The sequence below is a fragment of the Citrus sinensis genome, chromosome 6, assembly GCF_022201045.2.
Source record: "Citrus sinensis cultivar Valencia sweet orange chromosome 6, DVS_A1.0, whole genome shotgun sequence".
NCBI lineage: Eukaryota > Viridiplantae > Streptophyta > Magnoliopsida > Sapindales > Rutaceae > Citrus > Citrus sinensis.
Genome location: NC_068561.1, coordinates 16,629,646 through 16,645,437, shown reverse-complemented (window position 1 = coordinate 16,645,437; position 15,792 = coordinate 16,629,646). Strand labels below are relative to the sequence as shown.

The 15,792-nt window shown below is 34.4% G+C and overlaps 1 protein-coding gene across 4 annotated transcripts; it reads left to right on the top strand.

Annotated features, from left to right (window-relative positions):
- Positions 1-3,936: 3,936 nt before the first annotated feature.
- Positions 3,937-5,308, top strand: LOC102629866 (hypothetical protein). 4 transcript variants are annotated; one of them, XM_006480967.4, is made up of 2 exons: positions 3,937-4,097; positions 4,386-5,308. In XM_006480967.4, exons 1-2 carry the CDS (start codon positions 4,028-4,030, stop codon positions 4,976-4,978), a joined length of 663 nt encoding a protein of 220 aa, XP_006481030.1. In that variant the 5' UTR covers positions 3,937-4,027; the 3' UTR covers positions 4,979-5,308. The 4 variants fall into 4 exon arrangements, with proteins under 4 accessions (XP_006481030.1, XP_006481029.1, XP_006481028.1 ...); XM_006480966.4 differs by having other exon boundaries at positions 3,938-4,109; XM_006480965.3 differs by having other exon boundaries at positions 3,938-4,121.
- Positions 5,309-15,792: the final 10,484 nt, after the last annotated feature.

The following is a 15,792-nucleotide window of genomic DNA, read 5'->3' as shown; positions in this document are numbered from 1 at the left end:
GGTGAGCTACAGGTCATTAAAAATGGCAGAGTGACAATGAAGGGGGTTAGGAAGAATGGGCTATATGTTCTAATAGGATTCTCTTACACACCAGGAATAATGGCCTCTATTGGTAAGGATAAAACTAAGCTATGGCACATGAGATTAGGTCACATGAGTGAGAAAGGTTTAAAAGAGCTAAAGAAACAAGGAGTAATTGGTTCTGATTAGATCTCATCACTTGAGTTCTGTGAAAAGTGTGTGTTTGGTAAGGCAACCAGACAAAAGTTTGGCACTGGCAAGCAGGAAACCAAACACTCAATAGACTACATCTATTCAGACTTATGGGGGCCATCACAGGTTCCATCACATGGAGGAGCTAGATACTTCATGACTTTAATTGATGACTACACCAGAAAAGTCTGGGTCTGTGTCTTTAAAACAAAAGGGGGAAGCTCTACTGAAGTTCAAGGAATGGATAACATTAATTAAAAACCAAACTGAGAGGAAAGTAGAAAGGCTGAGGACTGATAATGACCTAGAATTTTGCAGCAAGGAGTTTGATAGCTTCTGCAAAGAGAAGGGGATTGTAAGACACAAAACAGTAAGACATACACCTCAGCAAAATGACCTTGCTGAGAGGATGAACAAGACCTTAGTGGAAAAGGTCAGGTGCATGCTGTTTAGTGCAAATATGTCAAAACACTTCTGGGCTGATGCTATCACTACAGCACTGAACTTCAAAACCCCTCAAGAGGTTTGGTCTGGTAAAGCTCCTGATTTTAGTAATCTTAGAATATTTGGCACGCCAGCATATGCACACATTAACTAGGGAAAACTTGAGCCTAGGGCAATTAAAGGCATCTTTATTGGTTACCCTAAGGGTGTTAAGGGATATAGAATTTGGTGCTTAGATGGGAAACCTTCAAGAGTAATAGTGAGCAGGGATGTTATTTTTTATGAGGATGTTATGCTGCAACATAAGGTTGAAACTGAACTGTTAGCCCCTGAGCAAAGTGTCAGTCAAGAGCCTAACTTGGAGGTGGAGTCTGCAGATGACAAGATCAAATCTCATGATTGCAGATCTAGCTCCTCAGAAAAAGAGACTTATCAGCTGGCAAGAGACAGAGAGATAAGAGTCATCAGAATGCCTAAAAGGTTTGGCATAGCTGATCTGATATCCTATGCACTCGCAGTGGCTGAAGAAGTTATTGAGGAAGAACCTGGTAGTTATAATTAAGCCATGAACAACAGAGATAAGTCAAACTAGTTATCAGCAATGGAAGAAGAAATGACATCACTAAAGAAAAATAATACCTGGATTTTGGTAGAAAAGCCTATGGAAAGAAAGCTGGTTGGGTGTAAATGGATTTTCAAGCTTAAAGAAGGGGTTGCTAATCTTGAACCTCCAAGGTATAAAATAAGGCTGGTTGCTAAGGGTTTTACACAAAGAGAAGGGGTAGATTACAATAAAGTGTTTTCTCATGTTGTTAAGTATAGCTCAATCAGGGTGCTGCTTGTCATCACAGCTTATTTTGATCTGGAGTTAGATCAACTAGATGTCAAGACAACATTTCTTCATGGCAACCTTGAGGAAGAGATATACATGGAATAACCAGAAGGTTTCATTCAGAAAGGATTAGAAGACAGGGTTTGCTTGCTTAAAAAGAGTTTATATGGCTTAAAGCAATCTCCCAGACAGTGGTATTTAAGGTTTAACCAGTTTATGATGGCACATGGCTACTCAGGAAGTCAATATGATAATTGTGTATAATGCCTTATGGAGATGAGATTTATTTACTTTTCTATGTTGATGACAAGCTCATAGCATGCAAACACAGAGAAGAAATAGAAAAACTTAAGTCTAAGCTAAGATCTGAATTTGAAATGAAAAACTTGGGCTCTGCAATCAAGATTCTGGGAATGCAGGTCAAAAGAGATAGAGTTGCCAAAACTCTATTCGTCACACAGGCTGGTTATGTTAGAAAAGTATTGAACAAGTTTGGAATAGTAGATGTTAAAGAAGTTTCCACTCCCTTAGCCACTCATTTCAAATTGTCAAAGCAGCAGAAGCCATCTGATGATGCTGATATTGAGTATATGAAGAAGGTTCCTTACTCTAGTGTAGTTGGAAGCATTATGTATGCTATGGTCTACACTAGACCTGATATTGCTTATAGTGTGAGCTTGGTTAGTATATTTATGGGGAATCCAGGAAAGATTCACTAGGATGCTGCTAAATGGACACTTAGGTATCTTAAAGGGACATTTGAGTCTAGTATTTTATTTGAAGGGAATGATGGTGTCACAAGTAAGATCATTGGCTATGTGGACTCTGATTTTGCTGATGACTTGGACAAGAGAAGGTCAACTACTGGTTTTGTGTTTACATTGTGTGGTGGAGCTATGAGTTGGAAAGCTTCTCTACAGCCAGTGGTTGCATTATCCACTACAGAGGCTGAGTACATTGCATTAGCTGAAGCTGTAAAAGAAACAAAATGGCTCAATGGAATAGTATCAGAACTGGGACTGAATCAAGACACGATTCCTATATGTTGTGACAGCTCAAGTGCAATTCAGCTGAGTAAGCATTCCAAATATCATGAAAGGACCAAGCACGTAAATATAAGGCTGCATTTCATAAGGGAAGAAATTGAAAGAGGTGTAATAGATATCGTTAAAATATCTACAGAAGACAATCCAGCAGATGCATTAACAAAACCATTACCAACAATCAAGTTCAGGAACTCTCTGAGCTTGATTGGAGTTAGGTGCTTGTAAGTCAAGCATGTCAACAAGCTGAAGCAGAGTTGGGGTGAAGCAGAAACAAAATGAACTAAGGTGGAGATTTGTGAAGCAAGTTAGTTAATTCTATTAGGGAGCTGAGTGACGAGCTGAGTCAGCATTTGTGGGGCCATTAGTTAGTTAAGTTTGTTGCTTCTCACAGTTGGACAAACATAGTTATAAATACATGGCTCAAGGCTGATCAGTAGAGTTACTTCAATCACGATTTTGAGAGGCTTAGGGTGAGAGATAGAAAATTCTCTGTGAGAGATTTAATCCTTGTCATCAGTTGTCTCTTTGTAATCAATCAGTTCAATAATAAGTTTTAAGCCCAAGAGGGTTCTTCAGTCGTGGATATAGGTACCATTGGTACTGAACCACGTAATCTTTGTGTGCTGTCTTCTTCATCTTACTCTCTCTTTTCTGAGTTCTTTAGTTTTCTTGGATGTTGTTGTTTCTTTATCTGTTGATAATTGTTCTTGGGGAGTTAGATTGATTCGATTTGATTGATTAACGATCAAGATTTAACTAGTAATCGTAACACAAAGAAACTTGAAATTTAGAGTAATGAACATGGAACTTAGATCATTAACTTGCAACTCCGAAAATCATGAAATTAATGGACCAATAAACATGAAACACCTACCATTAACTTGAAATTAAGACGATTAAACTTGAAACCAAATAAACTTGAAATTTAGAATAATGAACATGGAACTTAGGATCATTAACTTGTAACTCCAAAAATCATGCAATTAATGGACCAATAAACATGAAACACTTACCATTAAACTTGAAACTAATTTTTAATTATTATATTGTCTTTATTATTAAAATGATTATTATTTTATTATTATATTATTTTATAATATAATATTCATTTAAGGAGCAACCGGTTGCTCCAAGTTTTTTTTTTTTTTTATGTTTGGCTGCCAAGTGGCAGCCAAAGAATGGCCACATTTTTTTAATTTTTTTATTACCCGCATGTATGTGATACATGCGGGTATTGTAGCGTTGGCGTACATTCAATTATCTAATATGTGAGATAGCAATAATTCAAATAAAATTAGAGAATAAATGGTGATGATATGATTTCGGATAGTCCAAAAGTTGCATGCTGGCCATGCACATGAGCTCAAAGTTTGTTTGTACTCGAGTTCCTCGTTTGTATAAAAAGAGGTGAAAATGTGTAGCTAATTACAAGGCAGGGAAAAAAAATTTAAAGGATATATTTTTCATTAAAATCACAGAAGACATATTCTGTATGGGGTCAGTTCCGGTGCATTTGTCTGCGTCCTTTCCGGTGAAGGTGTCTGGACATCGCAAATTGACAGGTTATAAAAAAGGTTATCGTTTAGGTATATATGAAAAAGTGTAGTTAGAAGGCGATCAGAACCAAGTGTTCTAGCAATTTATCTTTCTTTATCTCTATGCATAAGGTTCAGATTTGCAACTTCATAAATACTTCCGGACTTTAGTACAATCTTTTTTTTTTTTCTGAAACTGACTTTAGTACAATCTTGAGATTATTGAATTGGAAAATTTTCACTATGCATAAACTCTCTAAATATATAAGCAAGATACGAAGGGTTGCTGAGTGCTTATTTTTCATTTAATTGCAGGCTATATGGCGTCTGCGCCTCCTTCGGTGAAGGCGTCTGCCTCTGCCTCTTTTCCATTGAAGACGTCTGATTCTGCTTCTCAGTCAGATCTGATGAAGGTGTCTGGTAATAGAAGATTGAAAGATTTTAAATCAGATTACCTTTTTATACGTTATTCAGATCCTGATGAAATGAAGAGGTACGGTAGGATGGATTTCGGTTTATTTGGTCGGAGTTGGCTGGCTAATGCTTCTTGGACCTTCGTATTTGCTCCCGGCGTTCAAGAGTATAATTGGAAAGACTATCTACCTACTGAAAAATCAGATTTTATGGACACCGGACATTTGCTTCGTGTTGTTGCATCGGGTTCTTCTAACGGACTTTTGTTTGCTGTTGATGCAGACGGTTTTCATGAGCGTGCTGTTCATGGCTTTAGAACTATGATTCCATTAGACGAATTGAGAACTGATAGTGATCTGAGTGCTGGAGGTTCTCTCATTTTGCAGATTGATCTTTTAGCAACAAACGAAGACAGTGGAGAAGTTCGTGCCGATACTGATTATACTTTTGATGGTCAAACGTATTGGAACTTGTATTTGAATCGAATAGTGTGATGGGTGTATTGTGTAATCCACTCTTGGCATAAGATTAGATATGGTTATATGTCAATGTATTGTGTATTGTGTGCCTCTAGTTAACAAGGTTAAACTAGCTCTGTTGTAGATCCCTTAATGTGCCTTTAGAAAGGATTCAAATGTGTCGTAATGAGCAGAGCTCCTTGAATCTACTCTATTAAATAATAAAGGCACTGATTTCATATGTTGGATCCTTTAATCTGCCTGTAAAAGGGATCCAAGAGTGTTGTAATGTGCAGAGCTTTTTCAGTCTATATAAATAAATATGAAAAAAAAAAAGCACCACTGATAAAATATTAGGTTACAAAATTTTGATAAAAGTACGAGACGTTCTAGATATCAAATCCCGAGTTCTTGTTAAATTTTTGATAAAAGTACAAGACATTCTAAATATCAAAGCTTGAGTTCTTGTTAGCAAGGGGATGCTTTTGTTTCCTCGTGGGCAAATATCTACAATTGGTTAACCTCTTCCAAAATATTCAAAGACATTCAAAAATCATACGTCTCATTTAGAATGTAAAATTTTTAGATGAACAGAAATGCTTAAAATGATAAAACAATTCTAAAAGTTATATGAACATTGTCTTGTTCTTTCATTTATTATAAAAATATTATTGCATCATGTCCTAAGAATGAATGAATAAAGAAGTTTGCTTTAAAACTTTAAATAATAGAGCCAGGTTTCTACCGAATTATAGTTTTCTCACTTCTCAGCTTTTCAATGGCCACAGCCATTTCAAAAAGGGTGTATATAAAAGATATTTTCACCATATTTTTAGATTAGAAATATTTTCTATTCTCTACACAAATTCGTGAGTCTTTCATAGATTGGGTTTTAAAATTTAGTGTGAACAAATGCAATTGGATTGGATCATAAAATTAGTATTGGATTTTTAACAACTTTACTCTCAAATGAGAGCTCCCTTTTATGGCCAATCGGTGGTTTGGATTGCAACGAGAGCGAAACAAAATCTGTTGAAACAGCCACATTTCTTAGCTTGACAAACTTGACAAAGTTAACAAGTATTGCACCGTTCTCATATTCCATCACGTGAGAATTCACTGTCACTTGCATGTCATTAAATTCCCATTCCAATTTGTCATTAATCTTTTGTCTCATCACTCTATGTATCCTCACTGGAGTATTCAAAACCGATAGTCCAATTGCATCTGGACAAATAAATTGATGAACTTTCGATTTACTCACACCTTAATGGAATGCAATAGTTTGGCGGATTGCTTGGCCAACCTTGGCCTCAATTGTCCTATTATGGTTTGGTGGCACATGGCGCCTGTTGAGATCCAAGGAATTTTGTTGAAGGAAGCAAATGGTTTCCCATCCTGCAGATTCTCCTGAGACTTATTTATGTGGATTTTTCCTTTCTCCGTCTTTCTTTACTGTTTCAGTTTTAAATCTTGTGAGGGGTAAGGAAACGCCACTCGATACATACCACAGTGGCATTCAGAACGAAGTGGGCTCTTTGTCCATTGGCCAACAACAAATTCTAGAAAACGCTATGTGGCTCCACTCCTTCAACAAGAAGAACAGGGCTGTCATTCCAATAAAGTTCATCAATGTGGATTGCTACAGCCTTATCAAGCCAGAACTATCAAACTAAAGTTCCACGTTTCCAAGGTAAGGTTGAGATGACAAGTTGGGTCTGTTGAGTGGAATAATTCTTTGATTTTAATCATACCTTGGAACAAGATCGTGCAGCATTTGCATCTTTCCACCTGGAGGGGGAAGCACAATTATAGTACCAAACACTTACAAAGGTGAGGGGAGATCTGAAGTGGGATAAATATTGAGATGCATTTCATGCTCAATTTGGTCCCACCCGCTTTCAAGGTTTCTTTGGAGATTTGACTAACTTACAACAGCTGGGAAGTGTTCATAATATAAAACCCGGTACGAGAAGCTGATATCAAAAGTAGGGCATCTTACTCAAGCACACAAGTTAGTTGTTATGCGAGTGGACTTCAAGATTCTGTTCAAGCTAATTCAAGTAGGTTAGCCAGATTGTATGAAGCTCGTGATCTCACTCAAAAGTCAATAAATTTTCTTCCAAGCATTCTGAGGCTCCAAATGGTTCAGCATTGGTGCCAGTCAAAAGATTAACCACAGAAGAGATAGACAAGAGAATGAATAAAGGATTGTGTTCCAAATGTAATGAAAATTTGGTCCTAGATATCTGTGCAAAAAATTATTCACGATTCAAGCTCCCTTCTATGATAGTGATGCTGATAAAGAGATGGAATTATCGACAAGACTCCTGAAATTTCATTGCCACTGTGATTGAATCCCTGAAATTCAATTTTCATAATTTGGCCTTAAGCACAACGCCGTTCTAGAGGGAGGAATTGAAATATGTCTTCTATTTGAAGTTGCTATTTTGTCTTTGTTGAATTTAGTCAAGAAAGTAGTTAAGACTTGTTGAGTCCAAGAAGTTAGATAGGAACCAGTCTTTGTAACATGAACTTGATATAATTAATTTCCTCCATGGTATTTGATATTTCAGTTGTACTGTTAGGTATGTGAAAAAATATACTATCAATACAGTTCAACACATATATACAAGATATAAATGTAAATATATTGAGATATATTGAGGGGCTCAGGGCAATATTGAAACGACCCGCCCCGAATTCCCTCGGGTGAGTCAATCTAGTCTCATCAAAACGGACTTGATAATAATCTAATTAGTAAGGATTCTGCCGAAAATTCGGCAGAGTCTCCTATATATATATAACACTCCAAATCTGAAAAATATGTAAAACAAGCACTCCAAATATAATTCAATATACAACAAACTCCAGTGATCAACATCCTCAACCAAAATACTGAGTTTTATATCTCCAGACTCTCAAAAGATAATATTATAACTAATATTAATATATCAGTTTATTCTTAATCCCAAAAGAATAATACAGCAAAATTATACAATCGCAAAAGAACAAGATGACCAAGATATCCTAACAAAAACATCTATATCTTCTAACACCATCACGTGGCCAAGACTTAAAATATATTTACAGTCGTTGGGTCTGTCTAGTGTACCTGCAACCTCCTGGCGATGGGAGAAAATATAATAAAAACAGGGTGAGTATAAAACTCAGTGAGATCAGTGAGTGGATAGTAGTTTTTGAAAATTAATTCTTACTTTAAAAGAAATAATCATATCATTTCCAAACACGATTTCATCAAACCATATGCGAGAAACCAGTAATAAATCATTTAACATTTGAATCAGATTACTAACCATAAAAAACATATATAATATCGTACCAAATAATCATGGAAATCATATCACAATATCATATAGAATACACAAATCTGAAAATCATCACCAAACAAGTACCCAAGGAAATAATCTCGTCATATCCGGACCTCAACGAACGGGTAATGACGTACTATCTAGGTACCGTCACACCCCGGAGCTACACGGATAGACATGGAAATACCATCTCATATCTCATCATATCTGTGCATGCATAATCTAATCTCCAAATGACAAAAGCGCCCAAGCACAAGGCCCAAAGCCTCTGTGTGTACTCAGACGGGCCCCAAAGGCCTGTATCTCATATGTATCATCTGTATCTCAATATTTGTCTGTATCTCATATATGTATCTCTGTAATCATCATACCGCATGCATATGCCCCCAAAAGGTAAAAGCGCCCAAACACACGGCCCAAAACCTCTATGTGTGTTCAGACGGGCCCTAAAGGCCTCTATCTCATCTCATCTGTATCATTGTATCTGGAGGAGAAGGGTATTGTCTAATGATTTCAAAAATAATCATTATATTCATATTCACATACCTTTTAATCATACTTTAAATCGTACCACATTTGAATCCACTTTTCTTGTCTTTAAAATACTATCATGTTTTATTCAAAGTCGATACGCAAAATCATTAACCAAATATTTTAATAAAATACTAATGCGTGAATAAAATCCATTTCAAGGAAATCATTAAATTAGAACATTTAAAATACTTATTTCACAAACATGCTTTACTATCATAATTAACTATGAAAATAGGTTTTGTATATTCCATTCACATTGACAGTGTTCACGCTCGATTATCGTCCACGTCCGCGGACCGGTTCTCGCTCGCGGATCCTCTTAAATCAAGGAAACAACATAATTATTTTCCGTAAATCGGAATTACGACTAAATTTATGCAATAAATTCGAAATGAACATCTATCCATAATTTACAACTCCCGTGTTGATAAAATTACTAAAATGCCCTCGAGTCCGTAAATCATTAAAATACTCTGAAATCGTAAATCCCCGAATTACCCTCGGAATCGTAATTACACCCAATCCTCAATTCTAGGAATTACTAAAATATCCACAAGCTCAGAAATTACAAAATTGCCCTCATAGTGTGAAATTACCAAAATTCCCTTGCCTGTCAACGGTCACTGGAATTTGGTCAACACTGGCTGAGAAGCTCAAGTCTGAAATTTTTGGCCACACTGAGCCAACGGTGGTGGTAGTGACCTCCCACACGTTACGATGGCTCTAGATCGAGCTCCCAAAGTCGTAAGTCCTTCAACGGCCGATCAACGGCAAAATGATGTCCCCAACGGCAAAACGATGTCCCCGACGGCAGTGGATGGTCGGAAATGGAAGAGGGAGTCGTGAGGAACAAAACTGAGGTGGTGGCGTGGTCAAATTCATGTAGAATCAACAGTGGTGATGATGGGTTTTGGCTGTGGTTTTCAAGCCTTGAACGGTGGTTCCGGTCGGTTTTCAGCAACAAGGATGGTAGGGGAACGACAGCCGGTCTTCAAGCTTCAGATTGGTACCAAGCTCGGCCGAAACAGTGGCCGGAAATAAGAGATATGGCCGGGTCAAGGTCGAGGGTTTTGGGTCGGGTTGACAGCTTCTCTCTCTCACTCTCTCACACACGTGTAGCTTCTGTTTTTGCTCTGTTTTTTCTAGCTTCTTCTTTTGTTTTTATCCACTTCTTAACAGCCTCATATTTATTCATTTAATTCACATACGTTACAAATATTTAAGAATCTGAGCACGAGAAATGATATTAAATTCACTTGACTACGTGGATGCAAAGGCGAACAACATACAATGGTTATTTATGAACTTTACAGCCTCCAATTAAACCAATGATACTGGTGTTTAGATTGGATTTTATTGATGTACGAATTAAACTTACATGGGCGACCTAGTCAATATGTACGATCTGAAACCTTTGTTGGCAACCCAGTCTATACTTACGACCTGAAACTTAGGTTGGTGATTTGCTCTATAAGTACAACCTGAAGCCCATATTGGCGACCTAGTTTATAGATACAACTTAAAGCTTATGTGGGCAACCTAGTTTATAGGTACAACCTGAAGTAGTTCGACTTGAAAATTAGTTTGATAAAAGTGGCCTATTTTTTAGAGGAATTGTGTGCCACTACTTTCTGAACCGCTCATAATTGATAGATAATCATCGATAATTGCTAGTGAGCGTGTTGAAACTGTGGTAAACGCCCACAACCAGGGGCCTATTTAAACTTAAGAGAGCATCAGATGGGGACGTTAACAAAATTAGCTAAAAACTCTACAAGTTACCAATCTTAAAACTTTTTCTACTTTCTACAGGATCTAGGCAACTACCACTAGAAAAATCCTTGATTTTAACTTATATACAGCTTCTCCTTTTCATTTTCTTTTCCTTATACACAAAACATCTAACTTAAGCATGGATGATTTATGCCAAAGCCCCCGATAGTATGTCCTAATCATGTTTTGTGGTTGACATGTGTAGAAAGTTGTAGTCAAATTGACGTTTGAGCTTGGATTTGTGCTATTATCCCTAGAAAACAAATTCAACTGTTGATGTCGTTTTTCGGCATCAACACCCTTTGGTATCTTTTTAGAATATGCTATGCTAAGTGCTAAGTTGAAGATATATGGAGAGTCATAAATATGACACAAATTGAAATGCTATGGTTTTTAATTCACCCATATCACTAGGTTGTGAATATAGCACTATAGTTGTATCATATCACAGATTAGGTACGATCATATTGTTAAATTTTGTTAATTGTCTAATCATCTAATAGTGCACAAACCGTTGGTTATAGCATACTATAGTCGAACCCATAACTTTGGCTTTCATTGTAAAACTAATTTTTTTTAAAATTAATTGATGTTAATTGTCACTGATTACACATTTTCTGTTACATATGTTAACTTGTTTCTTACACTTCCTAAATTTTGTATTATATAATCAAAAATGCTTGTGATTTTTCATATTGAATGGTCACAATTTCACAAATATAGTTTATGTTTACTTAGTCAAGATATTTAATTTATATGTCAACTAATGTGACATTATTTGATTGGTTCAAATGATAATTATTTAAGTCCTATAATTTTTCATCCAAATGGTGAAATTTTATTATTAATACATAAAGTGGGATACAACTAAGTAAATATAATATTATTCACTATAATTTGGGATATATTGAAACTTTATATACATATATTTAAAGTATTGTCTAAAAGTCTTCTGACATTATAACTATCTTAAAAATTTACTTTCACTAGCAACATTGGAGAGAAATCCCCTAATTCTTTTTTTGCCATCAACAACCAACACAATGATGATCAATGACTAAGGAAGGTAAAAAAGTCCAATTGGGCCCTTGGTTTGACTGATCTATATGAAAATCTTGAACTTAGACTTGAATCTAAAGGTCAAGGGTCAGCAAAGGTTCAAGGTATTAGGGCTCAATCACAATTAGATCAGAGTTTGAGCCCTACCAAAGAGTCCTTACCCTTGACTTTTAAATTAAAAAATACATTAAACTGTACGTTAGAACTCATGAGTGAGATAATGACACACCACTCACACAAAGTCATAGCTCACATACTTATCAAAAAGTCTTAACCTGACCTTTAAATTAAGTTTTAAATGAAAGAACACATTACACGACACAAAATCACATGTGAAAGAATGACACACCACATGCACACACATACTCACAAAGTCACAACAAACCTTAATTCCTCTCTTTCACAAATCACAATTCTCGTTTATCACCACACCACACCAGCAGCACTAACCATCCAACTACCATAACAATTGGCAACAACCATCGCCAGCCAGCCAGCCAGCCACTTTATTTCCATAGTTAGGAGCTCCACACACGAGGGAAAGAGAGACCACCACTGCTGCCATTCCCAACCATTGCACCTTCACAGCTGCGCAACGTCATTCCCATCAACCGTTGCCGCAGCCATTGAATCATGCTGCCGTCATATTTGATAGGAGAAAATTTCAGTCTACCCCCTTCGTAAAGTGACAATCTTCAAATCGCCCTATTATTATTGAAAACATCAAATTACCCCCAAAACTCGTTATCTGCCAGTTAATTTTAATGGCTATAAGGATAAAATAGTATTTGTACACTTTCCTAACAATTAATTAACAGAAAATGGTCAAACCTAGGTAGACTAACTTTCATGGGGTCTAAATCTTTCTAGATTTTTCAAAACACATATAAATATTTTTAATATTTATAGTATGCTCCCTAATCTTTAAAATATTTTTATTTTGTGCCTATTTGACTTTTTTTAATGGATTAAAATTTACCTTTTGGTATTTTAAAAAATTATTTTAAAAAATAAATATAAAAATTAATTAAAGGCTAGAAATGGAAAAAGAATAATATTTTACCTTTCTTCATATTTTTTTAATTATTGTCATTATTAATCTTTTTTCATTTTGTAAAGGTACTTAAAGAAAATATAGATATAAAATAAAAAGAAAAATCAAAGAACAAAAGAAAAATGCTACTGGAGTTTCACCAAACAAATGAAAGGAGTAAGGATGAGAAAAATGAATGGAAAGAAAAAAAATGCTATTAGAGTCATGTAGGGATGGCAACTTAACTCGAACCTAGATGAACCCGAATAATCTGGTACGGTTTTAACCCGTAATGAATTAAAATAAATCTAGTATCTGGATTCAATTTTGCTAACCCGGATACATCCGGATCCAGAACCCGAACCCGAACCCAGATATCTTATTTTAAAATTAGTTTTTTAACTATTTTTAATATAAATATAAAGATTAAAAAAGAAATTCTAAGTGCCCTAGTTTCACTTATCATAGCCGCAGTGTCCAAACATTTCATTTCTCTTCAACTCTTCTCCTCATGAAATCAAATCATCATGCTTTACCAATCACTACCTTCACAACTCTATTCATTGATACGATTTAAAAGTGTTATTACTCCAAAGTATAAGAGTGTCTAGTTATAATATAACCCGGTGAATCCGGGGTCGAACCACATGAAATTTAAAATCTAGTAATCAATTTAAAATAAAGAAAATTAATTGCGAGAAAAGAAATTACTAGGAATCTATTTAACAATATGTTAAGGTTATGGGATCCACTCTCAATACTCAAACTATAATTTTAATACTTTCTCATTTTTATATTTTCCCTCACTTTTACCTGTTAATTATTATATCATTTAATTCCCAACTAACTATATGTGTGGATAAATATGAAATAAAGTACTTAGGTAGCGTTTACTTTTTGGATTGGATTGGGAATCCTGGGGAGTGGGAATCCTAGGATTGGGAGTGTGGAGTGGGAGTGGGAGTAGGTTGTTTACTTACACTGGAATGGAAGCATGGAATGGAGATCAGAATCTAATTTATGTGTTTACTTTGTCTTGGATTGGGAGTAAATAGTTTCAAATTACAATTTTATCCTTATTTAAAGAATTATAGTTTTTAATTACAAAACTAATAAAAAATATATTTAATGAATAATATTTATTTTATTATATTTGTAAATTTATTATAACTATTAATATTCTTAATTATGAACAATAAATTATTAATTGTAATTTTAATATAAAATGAAATGTTATTTTATTTTATTTAATATAATTATATTAAATTTATTATTATATAAAATAATAATATAATATTATTTAGTACAAAATTAATATTTTCTTATAATAAAGTATTTATTATTATTAATATTAAATAAATATAGTACTATTATTTTTAAAATAAATATAATAATATTATATTTATTAATTCTCTATTAATATAATAATATTATTTTAAAATAATTTTAACTTAGAATCAATGTAAATTATTATTTAGTTAATATAATATTATTATTTAAATAAATATAATATTATTATTCAAATAAATATAATATTATTTATTTTATTTTATTAATTATAAAACATAAAATAAAATAAAAAAGGGTAGAAATGGGAGAGGTGGGAGTGGATTCCCACTCCCACTCCCCACTCCAAAAATGGGTGGGGCCCACGGAGTGGGACTCCCAATCCCTCCCCATTTTAAGTAAGTAAACGCTGGAGTGGGATGAATCCACACTCCTCACTCCCACTCCAGCAAGTAAACGCAACATTAATATGCTACAACTGTATTAATGTGTCGACATTATGTCAAAATATCATACAAATCTAAGAGAATCTATCGATTAACATGACATAAAAATAACTAGAAAAAAATAAAATAAATTTAAAAACTCACTTGGGAAAGTAATAAATTTAATAATTTGAAACCAAGAGCTTCACTCTTCACCTCAGCTTAGTAAAATTAGCCATTCATATTGAAAGAAAACAAAACACTCTTTTTATTTGATAAACTTTTGAAATATATTACAAGGAATTTGATTACAAAACAAAAGAAAAAAAAGACACAATTCCTCAGCTTCGCTCTCTCGTCTCACATCCCAGCTCAGCTCTCTCCACTGACTTTTTTTTTTCATCCGTGCATCTCTTTGCCTTTTATAGACAAGGAATGCATCTTTCTTTCATCATTTATTTTATTTTATTTTTATAATATAAATATAGGTTGAAATGTGTGATGGTCAGAAGGCGTGATGGCCTCCTGACCATCACCAACATGATTGCCACTTTCTCTTTTTCTTTTTTCTTTTTTTATTTTTTTATTTTTAATAACATCTCCTCAATGATACATTCCAAACTGCTCCAGCTATCATTCTTTGTTCGCGCTTTCAATTCCAATTTCATCTTTATTCTTGAAAAATATTTACAAGATAAAAATTAACATATTGCGAATTAATTTAACATAAAAATATATTTGGGAAGTATTAAGATAATTTAGAAATAATGAGTGCATTAATTGACATAATAAATAAAAAACTAATAATTATATCTTTATTAAATATACATTTTTTAGTGTCAATCATTCATCATCATCATCATTATCAGCCGCTGTTTGTCCAGCTGTGATACGGTTGAAAACGTGACGATCATCATCATCGGCGGCATTGGCTGAAAACAAAATTGAAACGACGAGATATTCGATTGAAAACAACACCGACCGCGAGATATCCGGTTGAAAACGGCGACATCGACTCAAAACATCCTCTTCATCATCATCAAGGCATGGGTTTTGCTTTGCCTTTTTCAGCTTTTTCTGCCTCTTTTTTTCCTTTGATATGGCAGTAAAGTGAGATCTACAAATGCATGGTAGTTCCCACAATTTCTCCCTTGTTTTGACTTGTTTCCTCTGCTTTTAATATTTTTCTTGTAAAGGAATATTATTCTTATTGATGATTATTGTATTTGTGGATGTTTTATTGGTTAGAAACATTGAAATTTAATTTGTATATGTTTTTTATTTTATTATAATTTGGATTTATTTTTATTTTAAGTTTTTTTAAGTTGATTCACTAATCTGGGTTCAAAATTCAGAATTTAGAAACCTAGATTTTTTCCGGGTTAAACTTGGACCGAACTCGAATGG